At 42.5% G+C, this 27,088-nt stretch overlaps 1 protein-coding gene across 1 annotated transcript; it reads left to right on the top strand.

Moving 5' to 3' along the window:
* The first annotated feature begins 952 nt into the window (after window positions 1-952).
* LOC124280263 (bestrophin-4-like) lies at window positions 953-23,994 on the top strand. The gene is given in 15 exon segments (XM_046716162.1): window positions 953-989; window positions 992-1,130; window positions 6,623-6,757; window positions 8,445-8,611; window positions 10,178-10,332; window positions 12,249-12,326; window positions 13,652-13,789; window positions 13,792-13,830; window positions 15,106-15,186; window positions 16,077-16,231; window positions 17,142-17,258; window positions 18,520-18,864; window positions 19,646-19,891; window positions 21,125-21,211; window positions 21,321-23,994. Coding segments are annotated over 15 exon segments (2,007 nt in total). The 3' UTR covers window positions 21,409-23,994.
* Window positions 23,995-27,088: the final 3,094 nt, after the last annotated feature.

Here is a 27,088-nt window from a genome sequence, read left to right as displayed (position 1 = left end):
ATCTCTTAAGCTAACAGAGCCAAGGTGCAATCGATGCGTTTATCTCTATTGGATGTTTATGTTCCATGTTGGTCAAATCACGCGTATGCCACACACACCTTCGTGGCATACTGGTCACCCATTATACACATTTATCGTCGATGCTTCGGTCAAACTAAATGATATAATCTCAAGTTCACAATAACAACTTTATCGTCGGTTTAATCAGTAAATGCGATTATCTGTGATAGCTGGAATTGGTATAAATTACGAAAGACAGACAGTCACAAATCTTTCGGTGGTTGTCCAACAAACTCACGTTTATTTACTCAGGTAAGAAATTCTCTCGTCTACGTTATCAAAATATTTACCATGTAATGAGTATCACTTGTGACCTTTGGCAGGTTTCGGATAGTCCCGAAGATCCGGGTTAGAATTGATCTTCAGTAACCCATGCTTGTCGTAAGAGGCGACTAATTAGATCGGGTATCATCGGGATGACACATGTCATCGTATCCCAATTACGTAGATGGATGCTAATGTTGTTGATCACTGGATTGTGTGGTCCAGACTCGATTATTTACAGACCGCCGCCATATAGCTGGAACATTGCTGTGTGGCGAAAAACTAAACTCACTCACTCACGAGGTCAGTTAGTCTATAATATTTCCAAGTTCCACTACCATATAATCGTCAAAGATATTTCTAAACTCCATTCATTTTCCCCATGTTAATATTAGCGCGGCGTTAATAATAGACAAAGAGAGTACTTCCTTTGAAGTGCGAACATGACTCCGACTGCGCCTGCTTGAAGTGACTCATTGTTTAAAACACACCTTTGTTTTGTTATTATATGTTTTGACTAAAATTATATTAATTCTGTTTCGTTTCGTAGGAATGGAGTTCTGGCGACCTGACGCCCTCAGTTAGAATGCCGCCATCTTGTCAGTGATGATCTGTTTGAGCTGTTGCCATGACGATCATCTACCAATACCGGGTGGCGACAACGTCACTGGGGGCTTTGTCAAGCTCCTTGCAGCGTGGAAGGGAAGCGTCTACAAGCTGATGTTCAAGGAGATGATGATATTTGGATTTATGTACACATCGATCAGCCTGTTGTATCGCCTGCTACTTACTGAACCTCAGAGAAGGTAAAAGGTTACTATAGCTAGTATTTATATCTTTCGTGCCGCACTCAGCAATGTTCTAGTCTGTAAATAATTGAGTCTGGACCAAACAATCAAGTGATCAATGATCAATCTACGCTTGAGCATCGATGTACACAATTAGGCTACGATGACATGCGTCAATAACATGTTAATGTCTTCCTGATGAGATCAGCTACACTGTAACTGGGCGGGTGATGTCTGCTACACTGTAACTGGGCAGGTGATGTCTGCTACACTGTAAGCAACAACAACAACAACAACAACAACAGAACAAACCCAAACTACAAAAGATAAATTCAAATTTTTAAAAAAACACAGGCCCGGGTTCGACTCCCAGCATGGGTACAATGTGTGAAGCCCATTTCTGGTGTTCCCCACCGTGATATTGCTGGAATATTGCTAAAAGCGGCGTAAAACCAAATCCACTCACTCACTCTAAATATGTGCAATATTCAACGGCACCTCATCTCGCAAGTTAGTCCGAATGAACATTTATCGGTGTGTGGTGCTTTCAAAGAAAGGCGTCTACGAGAGACAAGCATTTTCACCTTTATTATCGAAAATGCTTTGAAAGAAATACCTGATAGGAAGACGAGGGTTACGAATCTGTGATTCTGTCTGTCCCTTTAACTGGGAGTGTGTTAGATATTTTTTATTGAAAATGTGACAAATATTAACTTGATAGGCAAAGATGGTTAGGAATCTGTCAAGTCACGTGTAGGAATCTGTCAAGTCACTTGTATGAACAAGTACTGCTTCTTCAAGAGACAGATAGGCCACAGCAGTGTTACCTCATCAACTCACCTCCATCTTCACATAAGCTTGTCACTTGCAACATAGCGACGACGCTCTTGGCTGAACTAAAACCACACTTGGTATTAAAATATGCAATGGCCGACTCTGATCATGAAAAACTCAAGCGTCAAAAAGAGATATATCTGTGCCATTAATTCTGTTAACAGACATTTTCCTTGTCTGGTATGCATAGAAAACGACCAGATTTTCTCAGGTCTTAAAAAAGAAATTTCAGCTTGGTGCACTGATCCGCCGATCTAAAACATCAAAATTCCTGAAAAAAATTAACCGGAATGACAAGGGCTGTATGACACCACTGACGGAAAGCACCGCTTTGACAATGAAAATTGCAATGAATCACAACTGTCAGATTTTGGATTTAAAATATTTGTACAGACCAGGCAAAATATTTCTTGGTTGCCACCTTACCGATCCAAATCAAACTTTCAAGTGAAATATTCTTGGTAATTGCATCAATAATCGTTTAAAAATGTTTTTGTTAACGGGCTGTTATATTTTTGTGTGTGTTAAACATACCATTTTATTTATTTATTTATTTACAGTGGTATATGTGGCTTTTTGGGGCGATGGCCGGGAATTTTAGGGGCAGATTTCTTTTAATACTTTTCACAAAATATCTTTCAACATCCATCATCACATTCATTGTTTCGTAAAACCCGAGACTTCAACCAAATAGTTTTAGTGTGGATATTCTGATAGCCATGTTCACACTGACCTACATCACTTTGAGCTCTCATCGTTCATTCTGATACAGCTGTGATAAAAGAACGTTGCTATGCGACTTGATAATTCTTGAACGGAAATAAGGTCAGTTCAAATAAGTCGGGAACCAGCCCTATATATTAATGGTCATGAATAGCATTAATACATTTCCTCAAGACCTTCAGAATAAATTACTTCAGTGTTTTCGACAACCGACATTATGCTAGCCGACATTTATGACGCCCGCAACATTTACAAGCAGGTATAAAGAGGGTGGCCCCGGTTACGTACAGACGTTCCGTCAGATTGAACGATGTTAAAGTCAAGTGGAGAAATATCGCTACTTTCACAAGAAATAAAGCTGGCTGAATATGTGGAAATTGGGATTTGCAATTATTTCACATATTTTACTAAGATGTTTAGGATTGAAGTCATGTGTTACCTGCTCAAGAGGATGAATAATGTAACTGCGTGGAATATTACCGAATAGGTTTCAAATGAAGCAATTATAAGCGGGGTGCATCTCGCATGTTCGGCTCTTGGAGTTGTAAGTGGAACACTTAGAATTCCACTTACAGCAACATGAAATACAGAGGTTTGACTAAAATGCATAATGGGTAGGCTTTAAAATATCTTCAGTTCGAGTGAGTGAGTGAGTTTGGTTTTACGCCGCTTTAGCAACATTCAGGCAATATCACGACGGGGTACACCAGAAATGGGCTTCACATATTGTACCCATGTGGGGAATCGAACCCGGTCTTCAGGATGACGAGCAAACGCTTTTACCACTAGGCTAACCCATGAAGAGCATTTCTGGTGTCCGCCGCCGTGATATTGTTGGAATATTGTTGAAAGCGACGTAAAACCAAACTCACTCACTCACTTATTAACATTTTTTTATAGAGCATGGCGGCGTGTTTTGGAATAAAAACATGTACACATCATTGTGGTGACAGATTCAGACACTCAAGGATGTACCAATCCTTCTCACAGATATGAGTGCAGACAGAATAACTAAAGTCTGAAAAGTGTCAAGGTTTGTGAAATACAAGTGGTCAAGGTTCCATTTAGCCGCCCGAGCCTTCATGCCCTCTGTTAAGAACTTAGGAGGCGCAAAAAATATTAAATTTTCTTGGAGATCGTGACCACTTTGTATGATACCGCTAATAATATAGGCGCTTAGACAATGCTTTTTTAGGGTTTGGATTTGGCACACTATGTATTCAGTAAATCAGCCGACTGATTAGATCCAGGCTTAATATACATGTAGATGATTATGCACGATAATGATGATGATGATGGCGACGACGTTGATGATGATGATGATGATGTTGACGACAACGATGACGTCGGTTATGACGATGATGATGATGATGATGACGATGATGATGATGATGATGATGATGATGACAACGACCCCGATGATGATGATGATGATATGCGACGATGACGTTGATGATGATTGTGATGACGAGACGCTGCTGATGATGACAACGAGTCCGATGATGATTTTGATGACGCCGACGCCGTTGATCTTGATGCTGATGTTGATGACGCCTTTGATGATGATGATGATGACGAAGACGCTGATGATGACAACGACCCTGATGATGATGATGATGACGCCGTTGATGATGATGATGATGATGATGACGACGACGACGCCGTTGATGATGGTGATGATGGCGACGACGACGCCGTTGATGATGATGATGACGACGACGTCGTTGATGATGGTGATGATGATGATAATGAGGAGGAGAGAGGAGGAGCTCGAGGATGGACAACAGCACGTTATTCCTGACATTTATTGTTTATGAAGCTACATGTCCAGTACCACATAATCAGACAAGAGTGTCACGTCACCCCACCATTCGTCAACCCACTAACCCAAGTCGTTTGTGACCATATTAAAACCAGCAGGCAGTAAAATATGACACATCCTATGCCTGGGCGACGAGAGGGAAGCTGTGCACAATACGCTGAAGACTTGTAATACAGCACACTGACAGTTATGACCGAGTTGTCTGGAAGATGGAGCCTTTCTACACGCTGACCTATTTTCATCATTTAGACGAAGAGAATTTCTTACGGAATGTCTTATTTCAGATTTGTTAATTATGTTTACAATTTAACACATTTTTTAAGAAAACAATTAATTTCATTTTGGTGTAAAGATTGGCAGATGGGCGTTAGCGACAACATAAATTTATATGAACATTTAAAAACATTTTAAACTTTTATATATTTCCCATCTCATAGTTTTTTTAGGAATTGCCAAAAAGTACATAATCACGCAATGGATGATTTTGAATCATTTTACATTTAATAAGGATCAACGGTAGACCAACCAGGATACGTTAAATCTAAACTCATTCTATTTTAGGTGTACACTTTTTATTCTTGGCGACTGTGTAAGTATCCAAGGTGACCTCGATATAGGTCACTGCGACCGTCGACCATCAGCTGAACATCAGATGTTTAACTCCCTACACGGTGCATCAACCAGGCTCTGTGTGGAGCTAACGAACCTCTCAGTTTGAACGAGTTGATCCACACGTACTTCCTGTTGCCTTCGACCTAATACCCTATTTTAAATTTAGTTGTAGTTGAAAATTAAAATATAATCACATGCACCGTTACGGAGGCGTAAAAAATATAATCACATGCACCGTTACGGGTTTTAGCCGCGTATTCCAGCCATCACGGCGGGGACATATACTTGAAGTATTCGAACCCGGTCTTCGGCGTGACGTAACGCTTTAACCACTGCTAAGATATTTTGAATTATCGATAGTTGAAAAATTAGGAACAATGTTTATGTTCGATATGGCTTATAAGTGAAACCATACGTCGTTGTTTGTTTGTTGTTAAACGCCGCACCCAGCAATATCCGAGCTATATGACATGCTGTCTGGACAAGACAATCCAGTGATTACACTGATTAGAATCACGAGCATCGATCTATACAGTTCGGATACGATGACGTGCATCAACCCGTTCAGTAAGCCTGACACCCCGATCCTGTTAGTTACGCGCAGTATAGGTTGCTGAAGATCGATTCTAAGCCGGATCGTCCAGGGTTCATTCAGAACATCCAACCCTAGCTAATTTTAAACCAACCTTTCTGAGCCTCGCTCTGGTCCGTCAGAACTATTCCTGTATAATGAGTGAAGGGTCACCATAAATGGGTTTCACGTGTTGAAACAAACAGGAATCGAACTAAACAGATGTACGACTGTGTCACACGGTGTTTAATAAATGTACACTGTGTTACATGGTGTTTTAACTGTATCTAATGACGTACACTGTGTCACATGGTGTTTAACAGACGTACACTGTGTCACATGGTGTTTAATAAATGTACACTGTGTCACACGGTGTTTAACAGACGTACACTGTGTCACATGGTGTTTAACAGACGTACACTGTGTCACACGGTGTTTAACAGACGTACACTGACGTACACTGTGTCACATGGTGTTTAACAGATGTACACTGTGTCACATGGTGTTTAACAGACGTACACTGTGTCACATGGTGTTTAACAGACGTACACTGTATCACACGGTGTTTAACAGACGTACACTGTGTCACATGGTGTTTAACAGACGTACACTGTGTCACACGGTGTTTAACAGACGTACACTGTGTCACATGGTGTTTAACAGATGTACACTGTGTCACATGGTGTTTAACAGACGTACACTGTGTCACATGGTGTTTAACAGACGTACACTGTGTCACACGGTGTTTAACAGACGTACACTGTGTCACACGGTGTTTAACAGATGTACACTGTGTCACATGGTGTTTAACAGATGTACACTGTGTCACATGGTGTTTAACAGACGTACACTGTATCACATGATGTTTAGCAGATGTACGCTGTGTCACATGATGGTTAACAGATGTCCAGTTTCTCACGTGTTTAAGACACGTATAATCTGTTTCAGAGTATTCGAGAAGATCGTTATCCACTGTAACAGCTTCACCAGCCTCATCCCCGTTTCCTTCGTGCTCGGCTTCTACGTGTCCTTAGTCGTGCGGAGATGGTGGCAACAGTTCATGAACGTCCCTTGGCCGGACAGGTGAGCTACCTAAGCACGACGAAATCTAGATAGTTTTGTTTTGTTTTGGGGTCGTTTGTTTGGACTATGTACATGTATTTTCTCAAAGGAGAAAAGGTCGTGTTGAACATTGGGATGAATATCACCAAAGATGTATAATATATACTAGAATCTTAGTTCTGTGGTCGCTGTGTGGAATGGACCTTTGGCCCCATTCGTCACCACTCGTACCTTTCCGTAACTTCCAAGTCTACTCGTCCCAATATCGATAAACGTGATGTGAGAAAAAACGACAAAGCAATCGGAACGCGCGCATGACAGCAACAACTTCAGTCAAAGAGTTGGCCAGAACATTCTTACTTTACATACGTCATGCATCTAAAATACATTAATTGTTAATTAACGGAGAATATTGCATATGTGCTGATAATTATAAAGTGAAAACATGACATTCCGCAGATAAGGTATATTACTTCCAGAAATGACAAAAATTCCAAAGTGTGCCTTTTGCTAGCGATAAATATTACCATTGAGTTCTGATCCCGTGGTTACAATTTGTGTAGAGAGAGGCGAAATTGCCGGTTTTCATTTTATAAGTGTTGGCACACCTGTAACAATCATGGTCAAATAAAATTCACAAACTTTTATTATTCTATTTCAAGTGGGGAGGATAATAAAACAGCTGACTGTGAAGTTAAACAACATTTATCTACTCTTCAGTTACCGCCGTTTGGCTTTGATGACAGGAATCGGTCAAGTAGAAATTCCGGATGAACCAGACACAGTTTCGGCTCCACGTGTTCTTTGTCGCTCGAGGCTTTATATCGGGTTTGGTTGTAAAATATCAACATTGGCGCCAACCCAACGTTAAAGTAGGATTGGATAAACGATTATTTGAACAAGCTGTAGGGGAACATTTTCACGTGATTTTAAGTGTCTGGAAGGATATTTAAGATTGTCAGGGATAATTTTGTGAATAGGAAAGGATGAATTATTTTGCAAATAGACAAGTATTATGGACAAGAGGTCGGTCTATGGCCCGTTCTAATAGGCAATAGTAACGACTCATCAGTCGTGAAGCAGGTTGAATTTGCTGAAAGGACCCAATCATCATCTAAATAGAAGTGGGAAGAACGTTCTTGGGTGTCATGAGAAACCAGAACGACCCCATAAATCTTAAACCACATCAAGATATATGACGAAAGATTTACAGCATATAATTAGGAGGGGCAGATATTATTATTATTCAGATGTGTATCACAGATACAGAGAGAAAATGAAGGGGAACAAAATAGGAAGTGTCAAACCTATTGTTATAATGACGAAACGTCATCCATTTGTGACGTCATGCATATTGTATATTCATTCAATAGGTGTAGGTTCAAATGACACTTGATCTACTTCTATGGTTAATATTTTGATTTTAATGATGATGAAGACATTTGTAATAGTGCGTACTGAAGTTATGTTACGGGGGAAAGGGTGTCATTGTAGAAAGTGAACCTAAGGCTGAAGTGATTGTAATTCCCATCCTTAATGTGGACTTGAGACACTCGTAGCGGTAATTTTATTGTGTAGAACGGCGCCCTGTGTACTGTACACAACAAACCTCGCTTCTCAGACAGTGTTTTCAACTGTATACGTGCATACGATATTAGATGTGACTGTTGCTTCCGAGGAGTTCAATAACATTCACTGTTTGATGCAGGACACTGTTCATTATGACAACGTACCTGACGGGGCTGGACGAAAGGTCCCGGATAATGAGACGGACGGTGGCTCGGTACATGCTGTTTGGGCTCATCCTGATCTGTCGTTCGGTCAGCGTGGCTGTCATGAAGCGGTTCCCAACTCTTGACCACATTGTAGAGGCAGGTAAACCCGGTTGTGTTGTTTGTGGCGGGGTGAGGAGGAGAAATGGGCGGGGCGAGGACAAGGGGTCAGGGCGAGGAGGTCAAGGGGTCGGGGGAGGAGGACAAGGGGTTTGGGGGAGGAGGACAAGGGGTCGGGGCGAGGAGGACAAGGGGTCAGGCGAGAAGGTCAAGGGTGGGGCGAGGAGGCGAGGAGGGAAGGGAGCGGGGCGAGGGAGGACAAGGGCGGGGCGAGGAGGACAAGGGCGAGGCAGAGGAGGTCAAGGGTCGGGGCAAGGGGTGGGACGAGGAGGTCAAGGGAGGGGACGAGGAGGTCAAGGGACCGGGGCGAGGAGGTCAAGGGGGTCCGGGGCGAGGAGGACAAGGGGTGGGACGAGGAGGTCAAGGAGCGGGGCGAGGGAGGTCAAGGGCGAGGGCGAGGAGGTCAAGGGCGGGACAAGAGGAGGTCAAGGGGTGGGACGAGGAGGTCAAGGGAGCGGGGCGAGGAGGTCAAGGGACCGGGGCGAGGAGGACAAGGGATCGGGGCGAGGAGGACAAGGGGTGGGACGAGGAGGTCAAGGGAGCGGGGCGAGTAGGTTTTCAGGGACCGATGAACTGTGTTGTGTGTTGTTTGAGGACGGGCGATGAGGATCGTTTGTTTGGGACCGGGCTAAGTAAAGGTCAAGCCTAACTTAGGAGACTTGTAAACTCAGTTGTAAGGTGTTTGGAGTGGGGTCAGGAGGACTAGGGGGTGCGGGGCGAGGAGTGGGACGAGGAGGATCAGGCTTAAGGACTAGGTGGGAGTAACTGTTACATAGGGTAGCTTGAACTAGATGATTAATGTTTAAGGTTTGAAGAAAGTGACTAACGAGCCCGGGGTCTCTCACAAGGTCGTATGACGAAAAAATCAACGATTCTCACAGAACGCGTGGCAGCAAGAAAACAAAGACACGGTGTTTTCAATGTTGATGAGCACTTGCCGCCCTGCATACCTGCTTAAGCAATCCCGTTTTCCGGGGTGAAACATTTCTCCTCAGTACTCATTGTCGTGTCGGGGGGTGGGGATGGGGGATGGGGGGGGTGTGTGTGTTTCGAACTCCCCCTTTTGAAAATTACTTAAGATAACATTGAAGATTTTTCTTTTGCGTTGGCGGAGCCAATGGGGGGTTCAGGGGGTTCGAACGTTAAATACCATTCACTCACTCCTAGATTACTGTCCAACGTAGTCTTCGGTTGGCTGGCTGTTGGTTTACGCCGCACTCAGCAGTATCCAGCTACATGGCGACGGTCTTTAAATATTCGGGTGAGGACCAGACAATCCAGTGATCACTAGCATGAGCATCGATTTACACAATTGAGATACGATGACACGTGTCAACCAAGTCAACGAGCTGCACCACCCGATCCCGTTATTCGCCTCTTACAAGCATGGGTTACTGAAGATCACTTCTAACCCGGGTTGGATTTGAAACAAAGGGGCCTGTGTTGTATCGCTGGGACGACCAATGTAATAGATAGCAGCGACACATTCATAGTTAACGAAACCCGATCTGGCTGAGGTGGTGTTCATGACGTTGTTTTGCTGCTGTAGGTTTCATCACCAAGGACGAAGCTATGACGTTTGAGGACACACAGTGTCAGTTCCACAAGTTCTGGGTGCCCCTTATGTGGGCCAACAGCGTGCTGGTTCAAGCTCGACGGGAGGGGAAGATAGAGAACGATTTTGGTCTCCGAATGATCATCGAGGTATGAACTGCAAATGGCGAAATCAGTGGGAGTGTTGGGTTTCTCTACGCTGTTAGCAGTAATGTTAGCAGAAACGCAAAATAAGCTCTGCACATTACCCAAGTGGGTAATTGCGACATGTAACTGCTTTCAACACTCCTGTACTAAGGTTGAATCTAGTTCAACTGGGTGAATCTAGTTGAATCTAGTTCAACTGGGTGGATCTAGTTGAATCTAGTTCAACTGGGTGAATCTAGTTGAATCTAGTTCAACTGGGCGAATAGTTGAATCTAGTTCAACTGGGCGAATCTAGTTGAATCTAGTTCAACTGGGTAGATCTAGTTGAATCTAGTTCAACTGGGTGAATCTAGTTGAATCTAGTTCAGCTGGGTGGATCTTGTTGAATCTAGTTCAACTGGAATCTAGTTGAATCTAGTTCAACTGGGTGGATCCAGTTGAATCTAGTTCAACTGGGTGGATCTAGTTGAATCTAGTTCAACTGGGTGAATCTAGTTGAATCTAGTTCAACTGGGTGGATCTTGTTGAATCTAGTTCAACTGGGTGAATCTAGTTGAATCTAGTTCAACTGGGTGGATCTTGTTGAATCTAGTTCAACTGGGTGAATCTAGTTGAATCTAGTTCAACTGGGCGAATAGTTGAACCTAGTTCAACTGGGTGAATCTAGTTGAATCTAGTTCAACTGGGTGGATCTAGATTACACTGAGATCACAAAATTAGGAATCTGTGTGGAATATATTTTGTACAACGTTTGTGTGAGTGAGTGAGCGAGTTATAGTGCAGGGGCTTGTGTCATTCCGTGGGAATTACATGTCATTATGGGTACCGATGTTCAGTTACCCCAGATTGACACTTACAATCATCACAAAAATGGAACCATGGTTTTTCTGAATCCATATGCAATACTGATTACAATTATCAGTGGTTCCAAAAATTAACATGCACTTTCCACGGAAAACATATTTCTTACATAAGCCCCTGCACTATTAGGATTCATGTCGCTTTGAACAGTATTTCAGTAATAGTACGGTGTGTCTATTTAGTAATTGTACAACCTGCTATTATTGCGGGCAAACAAAGAAACAAATTTTGAATGACATGCAAAAATGTTGTAAAGACATCTCCGCGTCTGTCCGGAGAACGGAAGGTCGGCGGTTCGACCCCCAGCCGCGTTATACGATCCGCAGAGGCGACCCAATGGCATGTGACCTAAGTCTGCACGACTGATCACTTGACCAGTATAGTTCCTGTATTAAAAGTGAAGGCAAGATTGAGTGAGTGAGTATGGATATACGCCGCTTTTAGCAATATTCCAGCAATATCACGTCGGAGGACACCAGGAATGGGCTTCACACATTGTACCCATGAAGGGAATCGAACCCGGGTCGAGCGGATGCTTTAACCATTAGGCTACCCCACCGGCCCTGAAAGCAATAGACTACAGAACATGATTCGTGGTCGGCCCAATACAAAATCCGTAACTATTTATGTGGATACAACTTGTACCTGGAGCAGAGACCATTACGAGACCATCGTAGGACACAATCAGTCTAACCCGATTTCTATGGTGGCTGATTAGGGCCATCTTTCATATACCTTCAACACGCCGATTATTGTTCGTTGTCAGTAGTTGGCATGTATGCCCCAACAGTCTGTTGTGCCGTCAGTAGGAAGTTCGACTCGCAGGTTATGACGGTTAATTCTTTTGCACTAGAACCCTGCTGATGCACCCGAACACATCTATGACATGGGATTTCTTACCTCATTATTCTGTGCGATGTAGAATATGTTCTGTTTTAAACCAGCTAGCTTTCTTTGGGGACTGATAAGGATTGCATGAATTCTGCTGTGTAACTTATTGTCTGTATGAATTATCGTTTCCACTCAGATGCTCTTATCAGCGCATGTCTGTGTTTCAGCAACTGGCAACGTTCCGAGATAAATGTTCTCTGTGTTTCGTGTACGACTGGATCACAATCCCCCTCGTTTACACACAGGTGGGTTCGCTTGAGTCCATGTTATCAACCAGTAGAATTCAAGAAATAGATGCAACAATGACATTAAACCGAAAACAAGAGTTTGAATTGGGTTTCCCTTTCTCGCTTTAGTTGATCAGTCAATCGACTTCTTTGGGTGGCATTTAGAAGCTGGTGTGATGAACAACGGGGAAAGTTCTATGGATGATGACTTGCACTTGCTGCATAACGGCATCTACACCGAAACGTCGCTTACTTTAATAATAAAGAAGTTTAAATCCATAAAACTTTCCCTGTTGTTTAATAATTAATTTGTTTGTTGTTTATTAACGCCATACACTTCAGTATTCCAGCAATATGACGCCGGTCTTAATTGACCAGACAATCCAGTGATCAACAACATGAGCATTGATCTTCGTAACTGGGATACGATGACGTGTCACCGAGCTATTGACTGAGAGTGACATTTAGTCAATAGATCCTACTGTCAACCTATAGTTTACTTGATCTCACTTATTAATCCTACCACATCTAGTCCAAAACTGATACCTGTTTCAGTAACTGATTCGAAGAAGGATGCACCAATGACGGCAGATGCCGCTAAACGTGACTCATGTCATGGCTATTCTGTGCACAAAGTTACGACTAAAAATATACAGATACATGCGCCAATCTTAGCTTTCCACTGGGATTAACACTTACAGCCATTATTGGTATTTGGTGAGAAGTATTCTAAATATGTTTAATGAGTGAGTGAGTTTGACGCCGCTTTCAGCAATATTCCAGCAATATCGCGGCGGGGGGCACTGGGCTTGAAAGAAATGGACTTCACACATTGTACCCATATGGGGAATCGAACCCAGGTCTTCCGCGTGACGGGCGAACGCTTTAACCACTGGGCTACCCCACCGCCCCGGAGGTGAGGTGAGGTGAAATTTGCTTTTACGTCGTGCTTGAGAATATTTCGCTCATATGACGACATGCATGCATATGTATGTGTATGTGCGGCTGCTTGTACTAGCCCAGACTTAAGCTGGTTTTATAGTGCTAGCCCACTGAGATACCATGCCGCAGTGAAGCATGAATACCCCACTCAGACACATTATACTAACTCCGAGCCGACCAGTCCTTGTTGTACCCATTAATGCCGAGCGCCAGGCAGGGACCAACAAGTACCATATTTTAACGTCTATTTGGTATGACGCGGTCGGGGATCGAACCCGCAACCTTCCGCTCTCCAGGCGGACGCTCTAACCACTACACCACGGAGGCGGTCCCCCGGAGAAGTATTTTAAGTATGTTCGATGAGGTAATTTCAGTGAAATCACATACTTGGGTATTTGCAGGTTGTGACGCTGGCCGTGCACATGTTTTTTGCGGCGTGCATTCTGGGGCGTCAGTTTCTGGACCCTCTCCAACAGTACGACGGCTACGAATACGACTTCTACATTCGACTTTACTACATTCCTGTGTTTACTTGAAGGTCATCACGCAGTTCTTCTTCTAGCATGGTAGATGGCTGAAGGTCAGATGTAGCAGTAGTAGCAGTAGTAGTAGTAGTAGTAGTAGTAGTAGTAGCAGCAGTAGTAGTAGTAGTAGTAGCAGTAGTAGTAGTAGTAGCAGTAGTAGCAGTAGTAGTAGTAGTAGCAGTAGTAGCAGTAGTAGTAGCAGTAGTAGTAGTAGTAGCAGTAGCAGTAGCAGTAGTAGTAGTAGTAGTAGCAGCAGTAGTAGCAGCAGTGTAGTGGTAGTGTAGTAGCAGTAGTAGTAGTAGCAGTAGCAAGTAGCGGTAGTAGTAGCAGTAGCAGTAGTAGTAGTAGCAGCAGTAGCAGCAGTAGTAGTAGTGGTGTAGTAGCAGTAGCAAGAGTAGTAGTAGCAGCAGTAGTAGTAATGGTAGTAGTGGTAGTAGTAGTAGTAGTAGTAGTAGCAGTAGTAGTAGCAGTAGTAATAGTAGTAGCAGTAGCAATGGTAGTGGTAGTAGTAGTAGCAGTAGTAGCAGAAGCAGCAGTAGCAATGGTAGTAGTAGTAGCAGTAGCGGTGGCAGTAAGAGTAGTAGCAGCAATGGTAGTGGTGTAGTAGCAGTAGTAGTAGCAATGGCAGTGGTAGTAGCAGTGGTAGTAGTAATAGTAGTAGCAGCAGTAGCAATAGTAGCAGCAGTAGCAATGGTAGTGGCAGTAGTAGTAGTAGCAGCAAATAGTAGTAGCAGTATGATTAGTGGTAGTAGTAGTAGTTGTTGTTGTAGCAGTGTTAATAGTAGTTGTTGTAGCAGTAAGAACAGCAGCAACAGCAGCAGCAATAGTAGTAGTTGTAGTAGTAGCACCAGGTGCAGGTTATAAATATGGAAGTGTTCATCAGTAGTAATTTTAGCTCAATTACATGTACAGATTATGTTCGAAAGTGACTGTTATTTTAGGCTTTCAAACCGTAGTTACAGGTTGATATGAAATCAGTAAATAATTAATCTAAATGTATTGCTCGGGGCACCTTGCTTTTTGTCTAAACATGTTCCAATTAGGACGGTTAGGGGTACTTTTGTTGAAGAAAATAATCTTTTCTGAAAATAGTCGGATATTTAGTTTTACATAAAACTAGATTAACAGCTGAACATATCTGAAAAAAATGTTGCTTGATTCCTACTTTTAGAGAAAAGAAATTAATCGAAGCACTGACTGAAAAAAATATTCTTTCTCGAAAGAATTTAAATGGTTGGTTCCTAAACACCTGCACCGATCTGTAGAAAGCCGATGAAAGCTCTTCATTAGCTCGTGTATATATCTGCTATTTACAACCGTTTGATTGACAGGTCGCTGAGCAGCTAATCAACCCGTTCGGCGAGGATGATGACGACTTCGACATTAATTGGCTTCTAGATCGGCACACGGCGGTGAGTGAAGCCCATCCGGTCTATATCGGAACATTTCCTGTTTCTAATGATGCAATGAATTTAGAAATTTAGGGCTGCACATAAAGCAGATCGTTAAAGTTTCTATACAGCAGCATATATATTTCCATCATTTTGATCGCTCTATAGACAGTAATACAATGCAGGTGCGTACGATCAGGTTCCTACAGCTATAGGTTGCTTCTTATCTGCAAGAGCACGCGTTTTATCACAACTGTTTGTTTAATTTGATCTTAAGCTTCCATTGCTGATGGGTTTGTTTGTTATTTAAAGCCGCAATCAGCAATATTCCAGCAATATGGCGGCGGGCTGTAAATAGTCGAGTCTTGATCGAAACATCCTGTGATCAACAGCATGAACATCTACACAAATTGGATACGATGACATGTGTCAACCAAGTCAGCGAGGCCTGACCACCCGTTAGCCGCCTCTTACGTAAGCATGGGTTGCTGAAGATCAGTTCTAATCCGGATCTTCACGGGTCATTGTTGATAGAATAGCCAGCTGGTGTAAGAAGCCGGAAGTCATGCACTGTGCAGAGTTGAGTTCCTTGGTAACGCCAGGATTGGCTGATTGCGAGTTTTAATGGCTGATTCGTACTGAATATGATCTTTTTGTCAGCACAGTACCTGGTTTCATTTCTATCAAATTGGATAGAATTGGTCTTCAGCAACCCTTGCTCGTCGTAAAAAGGCGACTTGGTTGTCACATGTCATTGTATCCCAGTTTGGTAGATCGATACTCATGCTGTTGATCGCTGGATTGTCTGGTCCAGACTCGATTATTTACAGACCGCCGCCATATAGCTGGAATATTGCTGAGTGCGGCGTAAAACAACAAACCAACAAACCAATCAATCCAATTCTTTATAGGTTGCGTTTACGCTAGTCGACCAGTGCTGTGGGAAGCACCCTCCGTTCGTGAAAGACCACTTCTGGAATGACGTGGTAGTTCCCGACCTTCCATATACCGAGGCGTCGAAACACTCCAAGAAACCCAACTTCATGGGGTCAACTTTCAACATAGCGTAAGTTGTCTCTGAACGATCACGCTGACCACATGAGTCAATATTTATACAGCATATCAGAGACAGGAGGCGAGATGGCGGTTCCTAGAACCCATATAGGTGATTCCACTGATGTTGTAGCATTTGTGTGCGATAGGTTTTTACCAATATGCTTTGGATTTACCCTCCGTCACTTCGTGTCCGAGCGTTTATCCGGAGACAGACCGAAAGGTCAGTGGTTTGATTCAGTCCGGAGTGGACGTTCAGTCCGGCAGGGCTACCAACTGCTAAGTCCCGAATTTCTAACGTTTGCTTCTATCTCGTATGTCTCGAGATGCACCATAGTTTCTATCATAATCCTGGAATTGTCTGCATTTCGTGCTACTAAATGTATGGCGATTTACTAACAAAGTCATCAACTTCATTTCAAACTAGGATTATTCTGACATACTGCAAAGAACAAAGCTCACAAAACCTGCGTACACTATAGTCCGTTTGGCTCAAAAGCGGACCGATGAATTGCAATCTAACTCGAAAACTAATAAACATATAATACTCAATGAAACGCTGAGAAAGGGACAGCCAGGTGTTAGAGAAGCACGTGCACAAGTGCCGAGAACGTTATTGATTCATTAACTTGTACTGTGCCGTCTCCATCCTTTCTCGCACACCTGGCTGTCCCTTTCTCTGCACTCGTCCCTCGTAACAAATAGTGAATTGTGTCGATATTTTAATGATAGTTTGTTAAACAACTTTTTTTATTTTTAGGACATAAATTCTGCAAAAACCTCACAGAGTTGGTCTGAGGTTTTGATTCACAAAACCTGCGTACACTATCTGTGGATGGCCCGCTTTCGTATATAGGCCTACTCTGGCTTTATATATTCCAATATTTAATGCGGCACAAAACCATCTATTCCTTCTTTTACAGTCGTATTGGTCTCGAGGAGCAGCGGATGTTCGTCCCTGAGACCAGCAGTATCAGGCGGCGAAGCAAAAGCTCACTCAGCAGTGCCTTCACAGGCTCCCTTCTCAGCCTCTTTAGACAGTACGTACCCTGAAACACAGCCTCTTTAGACAGTACGTACCCTGAAACACAGCCTCTTTAGACAGTACGTACCCTGAAACACAGCCTCTTTAGACAGTACGTACCCTGAAACACAGCCTCTTTAGACAGTACGTACCCTGAAACACAGCCTTTTTAGACAGTACCTACCCTGAAACACAGCCTCTTTAGACAGTACGTACCCTGAAACACAGCCTCTTTAGACAGTACGTACCCTGAAACACAGCCTTTTTAGACAGTACCTACCCTGAAACACAGCCTCTTTAGACAGTACCTACCCTGAAACACAGCCTCTTTAGACAGTACGTACCCTGAAACACAGCCTTTATAGACAGTACGTACTCTGAAACACAGCCTCTTTAGACAGTACGTACCCTGAAACACAGCCTCTTTAGACAGTACGTACCCTGAAACACAGCCTTTTTAGACAGTACGTACCCTGAAACACAGCCTTTTTAGACAGTACGGACCCTGAAACACAGCCTCTTTATACAGTACGGACCCTGAAACACAGCCTTTTTAGACAGTACGTACCCTGAAACACAGCCTCTGCAGATAGTACGTACCCCGACTCTCAACCTATGCAGACAGTACGTTCCCTGTCACTCAACCTCTTTAGACAGTACGTATCCCGACTCTCAACCTCTGCAGACAGTACGTTCCCCGTCCCTCAACCTCTGCGGACAGTACGTATCCTGAAACACAGCCTCTGCAGACAGTATGTACCCTGAAACACTGCCTCTTTAGACAGTACGTACCCTGACTCTCAACCTCTGCAGACAGTACGTACCCTGGTACTCAGCCTCTGCAGACAGTACGTACCCTGACTCTTTACCTCTGCAGACAGTACGAACTATGTCACTCAGTCTCTTCAGACAGTACGCACCCTGAAACACAGCCTCTGCAGACAGTATGTGCCCATACATTCAGCCTCTTTAGACAGTACGTACCCTGACATTCAGCATCTGCAGACAGTACGTAACTTGACACTTTACCTTTTCAGACAGTACGTACCCTGATACTCAGTACGTCCCTTGACGCTCGGCCTCTTTAGACAGTACGTATCCTTAAACTTAGTCTCTTCCGTACGTACTAAAGACTGGATACATTTTTCAGTTAGGTGCAAATAGATAGTTTAGATGAAATAGACCGTGTTCGCCCACAATTCTTTTACCTCGAGCAACGTTTAAATACGTTATTGATTCGCATGTGTTCAAAATTAAAGGAGACCGTTTTCTTTCAGAAAATCCCACTACGATTCCAGGGACACTCTGCATTCCGCTTATTATCAGGAACGAGGCTACAGTGTTCCCAACGGTAGAATGGGCTACCTGCAGGTGCCCTCCATCATCGTGACATCGGAACATCCGTCTCGCCGCGCCTCGATTGATATTGCCGACATCTCGGATAGTGTCGAGCGTCTCCGAATGGAAGGAAGGACCCGAGCGAATACGGACTCTGACGAGCGAGAACTGCCGAAGACTGAAGTGAAACGCAAATTCAGCACACCATTTAATTTTAATTTCTTTTCAAAGAAAGAAACCAAGAGACCAGCGGAGCCTCCTCCCGCGTCGCCAAAGCAACCAAGGTACGACGTTTTCTGAGGCTGTATGAGTACATACTTTTAAGTCTGCAATATTTCAGTTATATCAGAGTCAGAACCAGTCTCAATTATGCTATTTCCTTATCATTATTATGTTGCTTGTGACTCGAACTGAATGTGGTGTGTTACTGAATGACACATTTTTAATCAAAAAGTTGAAGACAATACTCCAGAGATACAGATAAGCTGCGTATCTGCGTAAATTACGCAAATATTTATATGAAATCTCAATTCCTATTAAGTCTATTGCATACAAGTACGCTTGAATTTTTTGAAAATACTCAATAAATGTGATCTTACATGGTACACACAAAAATGTCAAATCTTAGCTTGATAAAATAACAGGTATAATGAGAGGTTCTATATCAGGACATGAACTTGACAACTTGCAGTCTTTCTTATCGTTTTTTATATTACATATCAAATGTAAATAACAAACACTAACATTAAACTGTATTATGTTTTTAAAATTAATGGAAAATACCCAATTGAGTTTGAGGTGAGTACAATTATTTTGGTTACTCAAAGGAACATTAGGATGCCCAACTGAAATAAACACAAGCGTGTGCGTATCAATGACCCAAAACGTTATCTGTAGCTGGTCACAAACAAGGAGTGTGCGAGTAGGGAAGTAAGTGATTGATTGATGAGTGAGTTGAGTTTAACACCGCTTTGAACAGTATTCGCAGTTGTTTCTGCTACCACATGTCAGCTTGATGTGAGAGAAAGGTCTGTAGCTGTGAAACCTATGTGTTATCTCCGCTAGGTTCACTGTGGAGCTGGTTCCCCCGGAGGAACAACAAGAACAGCCCCGGAAACGGAGGACGGGGCAGATTCTACAGACACTAGAGAAACAGTACGTGTCCAGGCCGCCATTGCTGTCGGCCATCGAGGAGGGCAACACCATCACCAGCATCCGCCAGCTGATGACCTTGAACTCCGGTGACTCCAGCATTGAGGAAGAGGAAGAGGACGAAGTGTTTAATGAAGGCCCAGAACGAGGCTCAGAGAGGTTGGTTTAATATACTGGACAAAAATAGTATCCGGATATATGTATTTTTTGAAATTATTAATAATAATCTGTTTATTCATTGACACACTGATATATTATCAATCATAAAAATACCAATATCCCTAACTTATTTTGTCCAGTATATATTAGAGTTTGGTATCTACCCGTTTGCTATCTGGATGAAGCCGTGAAGATCCGGGTTAAAATTGGTCTTCAGCAACCCATGCTTGTCGAAAGAGGTGACCAACGGAATAGGTAGTCAGGCTCGCTGACTTGGTTGACACATATAACCGTATCCCAATGTGCGTAGGTCGATGCTCATGCTGTTGATCACTGGATTGTCTGGTTGGGTGTGATTTAATCTGTTGTTGCTGGGTTGTTGTTGTTTTGGGGGTTGTTTTAATACTAATCATTACAGCGTAGCAGACATCTGCCAGCTACAGATGAGTCGCTCTCATCTTGATGACGTTAAAGTGTTGATGGTGTTCTCCAGGTGACACTGAGACACTTCGAATACTGATGTGCGCCAGTTCTATATCATGCCTATATCACATGTGTACCCTTAGTCTTTAGTATCTGTGGTCAAGTGGACAGGGAATCTGCCAGCTACAGATGAGTCGCTCTCATCTTGATGACGTTAAAGTGTTAATGGTGTTCTCTAGGTGACAGAGACACTTCAAATACGGATGTGCGCCAGTTCTATATCATGCCTATATTACATGTGCACCCTTAGTCTTTAGCATCTGTGGTCAAGTGGACAGGGCACCTGCCTACAAAGGGAAAGGTCGGTAGTTCGATCCCTTTGCTCGAAGTTACAAATATTTTGAATACCCAGGTACAAATACTTTGTATACTGAAGTACAAATATTTTGAATACCCAAGTACAAATATTATGAATACTCAAGTACAAATATTTTGAATACCCAAGTACAATTATTTTGAATACCCAGGTACAAATACTTTGTATACTCAAGTACAAATATTTCGAATACCCAAGGGAACCTACTCAAACCCAGTGTGAATGGTAACGTGTGAGTACATAGTCAGATGGGATTCGGGATTCTTGTTTTTCCTAACTGGAATTTTCTTTTCAGATAAACAGGACTGGATACCAAAGTACACCATCTTTCAAAACTTTATTTACATTTCCCTTGTACTTGTCTGTATTGATCGTCGAATAAAATAAATAAAGACCCAATAATAATTTGCGCATGCCGATATTCACTTTTTCAGCGAGGCGAAGGGCCTTGACCAGAAGGCGACAAAGGTCACGTCCGACGACGGGCAGAATACCCACAGTTCAAAGCTTACAACAGCAAAGTAAGGTTGATACGAGTATTAGATGTGCTGCTGACGTTATTCATTTGGTGTGGGGTTGCTAATACAAAAGTTTCGGACAGATTCCTAACCAATGCTGTTTTTGTTTCAGCGACACAGAGTTGAGTGACCTTGACCCAAGAGAATCTTACTCTGACCAGACGCCTATCATACCCACAGTTAGCATTGATGAACTTTGATACCCAAGCCCAATAGCTGTGCTCACATTGAGGCCAGATTTCACATGAGGCTGGAGTTGAATTCCAGTTGTTTCCATTATTCACATATCTCCGACAATCGGCCATCCGGATTTATCTCATAGGTGGTTTGTTTTGCCAATAGCTTTTCACGTGAACAGTGCATACCGCAGTGTCTTATCATCAAACTGGCCTTCAGATCATGAATGGAAAATGTTTTTTTCAACGAAAACTTTCTTGCTTCATTCCTTCGAAAATGTCATCGTGACAATGACGTCACAATCAAATGACATCATCTCTCGTTGCTCGCTTGGATGATAAACAGTATCTCACCCACGTGTCATTTGATATCGGGCATATCAACATGAAGCAATAAAAGGTTTATGAGCTTGCCAAAGTTATACCCGGCAGACTAGTATACAAGTTTCACAAGTTTAATCGGCGAGTGTTGATGTGCCTGATATATCGCGTGAGAGTCTATACAATGTTTCTGTTTTATCACTGGTGCACAAAAGGTTGTGAATAGTGCATTTATTACCATGTCCTATCATTTTACTACACTCCATATTTTGTTAATGGTTTTGTGCCGTTCCTTTCATAAAAAACGAATCGTTCATAATAACAAGAAGATCAGGACACATCATAAACTCGTTCTACTGCTGGTACACGCAACAAGCACAGCGATTTTAGCCAGGCGGGGTCCCAATGTGAAGTGCAAACGTGTAAAATACCAGTTACCAGGTCACGTGCGTAGTGACCTTAATTACCAATGTAAATCAACGTTGAGATATGTCTGCATCAAGTACTTTGGGGCGATGAAAATGTTACTGATCTGCAATGTTACTTTACAAACAATAAGGCATCTAATTCCGACGAATAATGAATACGGTTAGGTGTCGTCCAATCGGCCACCGCCTTCCTGCTCGTATCAGTGGACGGGAGCCCAGTCATAACACTAGCCAATATATGCTGTAGCATTATTGCTTAACCAGAATATACATCGATATCATGTTCTTTATTCGTTTCAATGTACACAATGTATTTCTTTTATCACCCAAAATGCCCAGCCCAAGGCTGCCAGAGTTGAGGATGGGGATGGGTACAGGGTAGGATGAGTATAGGCTGCTGCGGCTAGGAACGGGATGAGCATAGGCTGCTGCGGCTGAAAATAGGATGACGCCGAGAATGAATTTGGGAATGAGTGCTTTATATAATATATTGCACTAGGAACTATACGAAAGAGTGTATGATTCAGTTACATATTTTGTTCATCAGGGAAGCCATTTATTCAGGGAAAATTCCAGGAACGTGTTCGGGTTGTGAATAAGTCATTTTATGTACCGTTAATATATATGTATATAAAATCCCCGGTGCCTTACAAAATCACCTGACCTTTACTAAAATGTGCATATTTACAAGTTGCAGGACTGAGATGAGGAGGGTTTTCCTGCATTCTAAAATATACACATTTCGTCCACATAAAATACGTATGCATGAATGATTGGACCGCCCGTGGTTTTCAGAGACAAACCAAAGACGTACATAGACGTATTTCCGTCTTGGGACAAACTATCACACGTGCCTCTTTAACAGTAGTCCGATGAACTTGGTTCAGTCTACGTAACGCGTAGGAAAGAATCAACTCGTTTTACCACAGCTTATGCTTTGAACTTTTACATGGATATTTTCTGAATATAACAGTGTCACTTTTCCCCTAAAATAACAACTTATTATTCGGTGTGGTGAAACAAATGTGATTCTAGCTGTGGTTTGTTTGACCCAAATGGATCAGTCCTATACAAACAAACACTATTACACAGGGAATGTAAACCCACAGACGTGTACGCCTTCTGACTGGTTTCGCCCCCAAGATGCACCCAACAGGCGGATGAGTCGGATGCAGCTTACGGAAAGTGGCGAATACTCACGAATCACATCACAATAACTCTTGTGAACGTACTGCCGTCTCCGATGACAGGTGTATTGCAATGAACTGATGTATCTATCGAGGCCATCTTCATTCACACATAAGTGTACCTCATCTTGTGAAATATATATTATTGTCCTTTAATAAGCATCATAATTACTACCACCACTGGGCACCCAGCTGCAATCACATACATCAACTGGAGTCTCTGACAACAAAAGTAGCGTGCCGCAAGACCTAAGGTGATCGTAACTCCCATACCTTAACAGAGACTTACGACAGTCGAAGCGCAAATGTTGCTTTGTACAACGGCACAATGGTAAATTATCAAAACATATAAAACGAACTTTTTTATGATAATGATTCAATATGCTTGAATAATTTATGACGAAACTCCTGACGTATTTTTAAGCTTAAACATATCCATCCAGGACTTAGCTTTCAAACTGAAAAGGCGGATGGTGTCTGTAACGGGTTTCTCAAATCTATAGATTAACTGTACAACACAGGGCAAAGACCAACTGCAATGATGAAACAAAAAGCGAATAACATTTGTTAATTGCCAATAGTCACTGCTGAATCTTGATCCGAGGATCTTTTCTTTTGTCAAATGAAATGTATAATCAAGAGTGTACATATTGTGAATTAAATTTTATACGAACGATCTGAATTCACGTGTTTTATGGCTAACAGTCCGACGAAAGACGCTTGAAAACTACCTACAGAAAACGAACACGTACAAGAGGAGCCTCGAATAATGCATTAGCTCTAACTTGATCTTAAACAGTGTTTCAAAACATCGAGAAAACCTTGGGGTTGAGGTTATTACAATAGGATCTGTCCATAGTGGACTATGATTAATCCAGACCTCTGACAATACAGGACCACATTTCGGTCCAAAATTTAGATTCGTACGAAATGCCAATGGAGATAAATCTTTACAGAAACGGATTTCCGTCCGAGCCGGACACGGCGGTCCGGTTTAAACAGAATCATCTATACAACTCTGGATAGGTACAATGCTGACAACCCTCCAACAAGCATAATCAATGGACTTCGTGACTCATGAAGAACCAGTTTAGAATTGATCTTATGGAACCCATGCTTGTCGTAAGAGGCTACTAACGGGATTGGGTGGCGTATCTCGCTCACATGGTTGACATGTCATCGTATTCCAGTTGCTCATATCGGTGCCCATAACGTCAATCACTGGATTGCCAGGTCCAGACTCGCTCATATACAGACTGGCGTCATATAGCTAGACGTTATGTGGCGTTAAACAACAACTTAGAAACTAGGAGCTAAACCCACAATATACCTGATGTTGGATAAGTGAGAGAGAAAAAAACCTACGGTTACATTTTCCTACACTTCACGAAATATGGAGTACCAGTAAGCTAAGGTTCTGTGTCTTTCTGCTGACTTCTGCACAAGACTGACACATATGAATTATTTACGTTCCAGTAGATCAGACTACAACTGCTGTACCGTAGGCAGGCTATTCATAATCAAACGCACCCAGTGAGACTGGCTTGATAAGACCTCAACGCATCCCTTGAACCCTCAAGAACTGACATCATGGAACCGCTGTCAAACACAGCAGAAATAAGTACTACCTTATTACCATGGCAAACGTTTCTCCATACCGTCGGCAAGACCTATGCCTTGTCTACATAGATACCAGACTAGGCTTCCTGACCTCGACAGACACTGTCTTTCTACGGTAACTGGGGTATCATTGGGCGTGGACAGCACCCGCAACTCATTCTCACTTCACCATGCATGCGGAAGGTTATACTTTCCCCGCTACTCGGAACATCTTGACCAGCAAAATACACCCCCTATATCTACTGACCACATTCTTCACAGGGAAAGTCCAGCACAGCATGGCTTTCTCAGAATGGAGCCCACGTGACCACGGACAGTATCTTGTAGTGTGTAATCCATGTCGAAGCACCTTGGTCGTCTAGATATAGTTTTGCAACTTCTGTAAAATGCCTCTCAAAGAAGATAGTGATATACGCATGCGAGTGGCCGTAATCTTGAAAGCAACATTAAACCACGTTTCACCTCGTGTCTGTTTGTTGTTTAACCCAGCAATGGTCCAGTTATGGTGGAGATCTGTAAATGATGGAGACTTAACCAAAACACCCGCGTTACTAAAGACCAATTCTAACCCGGATCTTAACAGGTCGGCTACCATTAACTACCCCGTACTGAAGAGGTGTCATCATAATCATTATCTGAGAACTGCGTGATAGTCCGATTGGTTGACATGGTGCCCATGCTTTCCGGCAGTGTTGATATTTATTATTTATTTTCAAAGGTTTGGTTTTCATATCCAAACGCATGTTGTGTTTTCCAATTATCATATAAAACGCCGGTGGTGCTTGATTAAGCTTTCTGCGTGTATATTATAATACCGGTTGATAATATATTCCAAAGGTGTAATAATGATGTGTGATATGTAAACCACGTCAAGCACTCTGGGCCCCGTTCCTCAAAGCGATTGTAGCGCTACGACAGTCGTAGTAAGTGTATGTTAAAGTATGGGAGTTAGATCATCTTAGTGCTACGATCGTTTTGTGGAATGGGCCCCTGGTCATCTAGATATCACTTACATAGGAAATAGGACTTCAGTTTATGTCAAATTAAAGTCATGGTGACCTTCGAATATGTCATGATGACCTTCGAATATGGCCCCGTATTGCCCCTGTTGCGTGTTACCGAAAAAAATAGGCTTTTTGTCTAAGTGATATATCGTCGAGTCAATAAAGATCAAATTAATGAGATAATGTCTGTTTGGTGTCCAACACTCGTGTCCCAAATCTCTAAACATTAAACATACACCTATATCTTATCCATGGTACGGTTTCTTTACTAACTTTTAAAAACTGACGTTGATATAAACATATTTGTTTAAGAAACGTACGACTCGTGGTCGTTGTTTTTGTTTACAAAAGAACATTCCAGGGAGGATTTATTACTCGTTGGCGTGGGACAATTGGTGGTGTATTCTACATGTAGTGTTTTATTGAGCGATAAAACAATGATGAGTCGTATATTTCTTACATGAGATACATTATTTACAGCTTAATAAAGAATGTTAAAAATTACAAGTTTCAAACTTATTTACACTTGTATAAATAATGATAACGCCCTGGCAATATTTCTCTGCGTTGTCAAGCTAAATCTTTATGGAATAACCCTGTACCTACATGTTGCCTTTGTTCTAATCTTCAGAAATGACGAAACATTGTTTTATCGTTCTTCTTGGTTAAGCGTGCTTTATCACGTGGATATCTTGTATTTGTCAACAAAGATTAGTGAAACAGTGGTACCTGGGCTATAATCACGTTTAAGTTTTATCATTTGACATGCATCGGGCATTTATGTACAGAACAAAGGCGTTATCGCCTTTTGGCACAAGAGTGAATGAATTTGGTTTTATGCCGCTTTGATATGTAATTAAGTTACATTGTAAATTGCCTACGCCTCTCGAAGGAAACATAGGTTTATATATCATCTATAGGCCTACTATTTTATGTTCTTTGCGCTATATGACCCGTGAAGGTCCGGGTAAGATCTTCAGTAACCCATGCTTGTGGTAAGAGGCGACTAACGGGATCGGGTGGTCAGGCTCGATTGACACATGTCATCGGTTCTCAATTGCGCAGATCGATGATCATGCTGTTGATCACTGGATTGTCTGGTGCAGAATCGATTATTTACAGACCGCCGCCATATAGCTGGAAT

Source organism: Haliotis rubra, unplaced genomic scaffold, assembly GCF_003918875.1.
Source record: "Haliotis rubra isolate DU_JTF1 unplaced genomic scaffold, ASM391887v1 Scf263, whole genome shotgun sequence".
Lineage (NCBI taxonomy): Eukaryota > Metazoa > Mollusca > Gastropoda > Lepetellida > Haliotidae > Haliotis > Haliotis rubra.
Note: the sequence above shows the minus strand (reverse complement) of the source record. Positions and strands in the feature narration are given on the sequence as shown.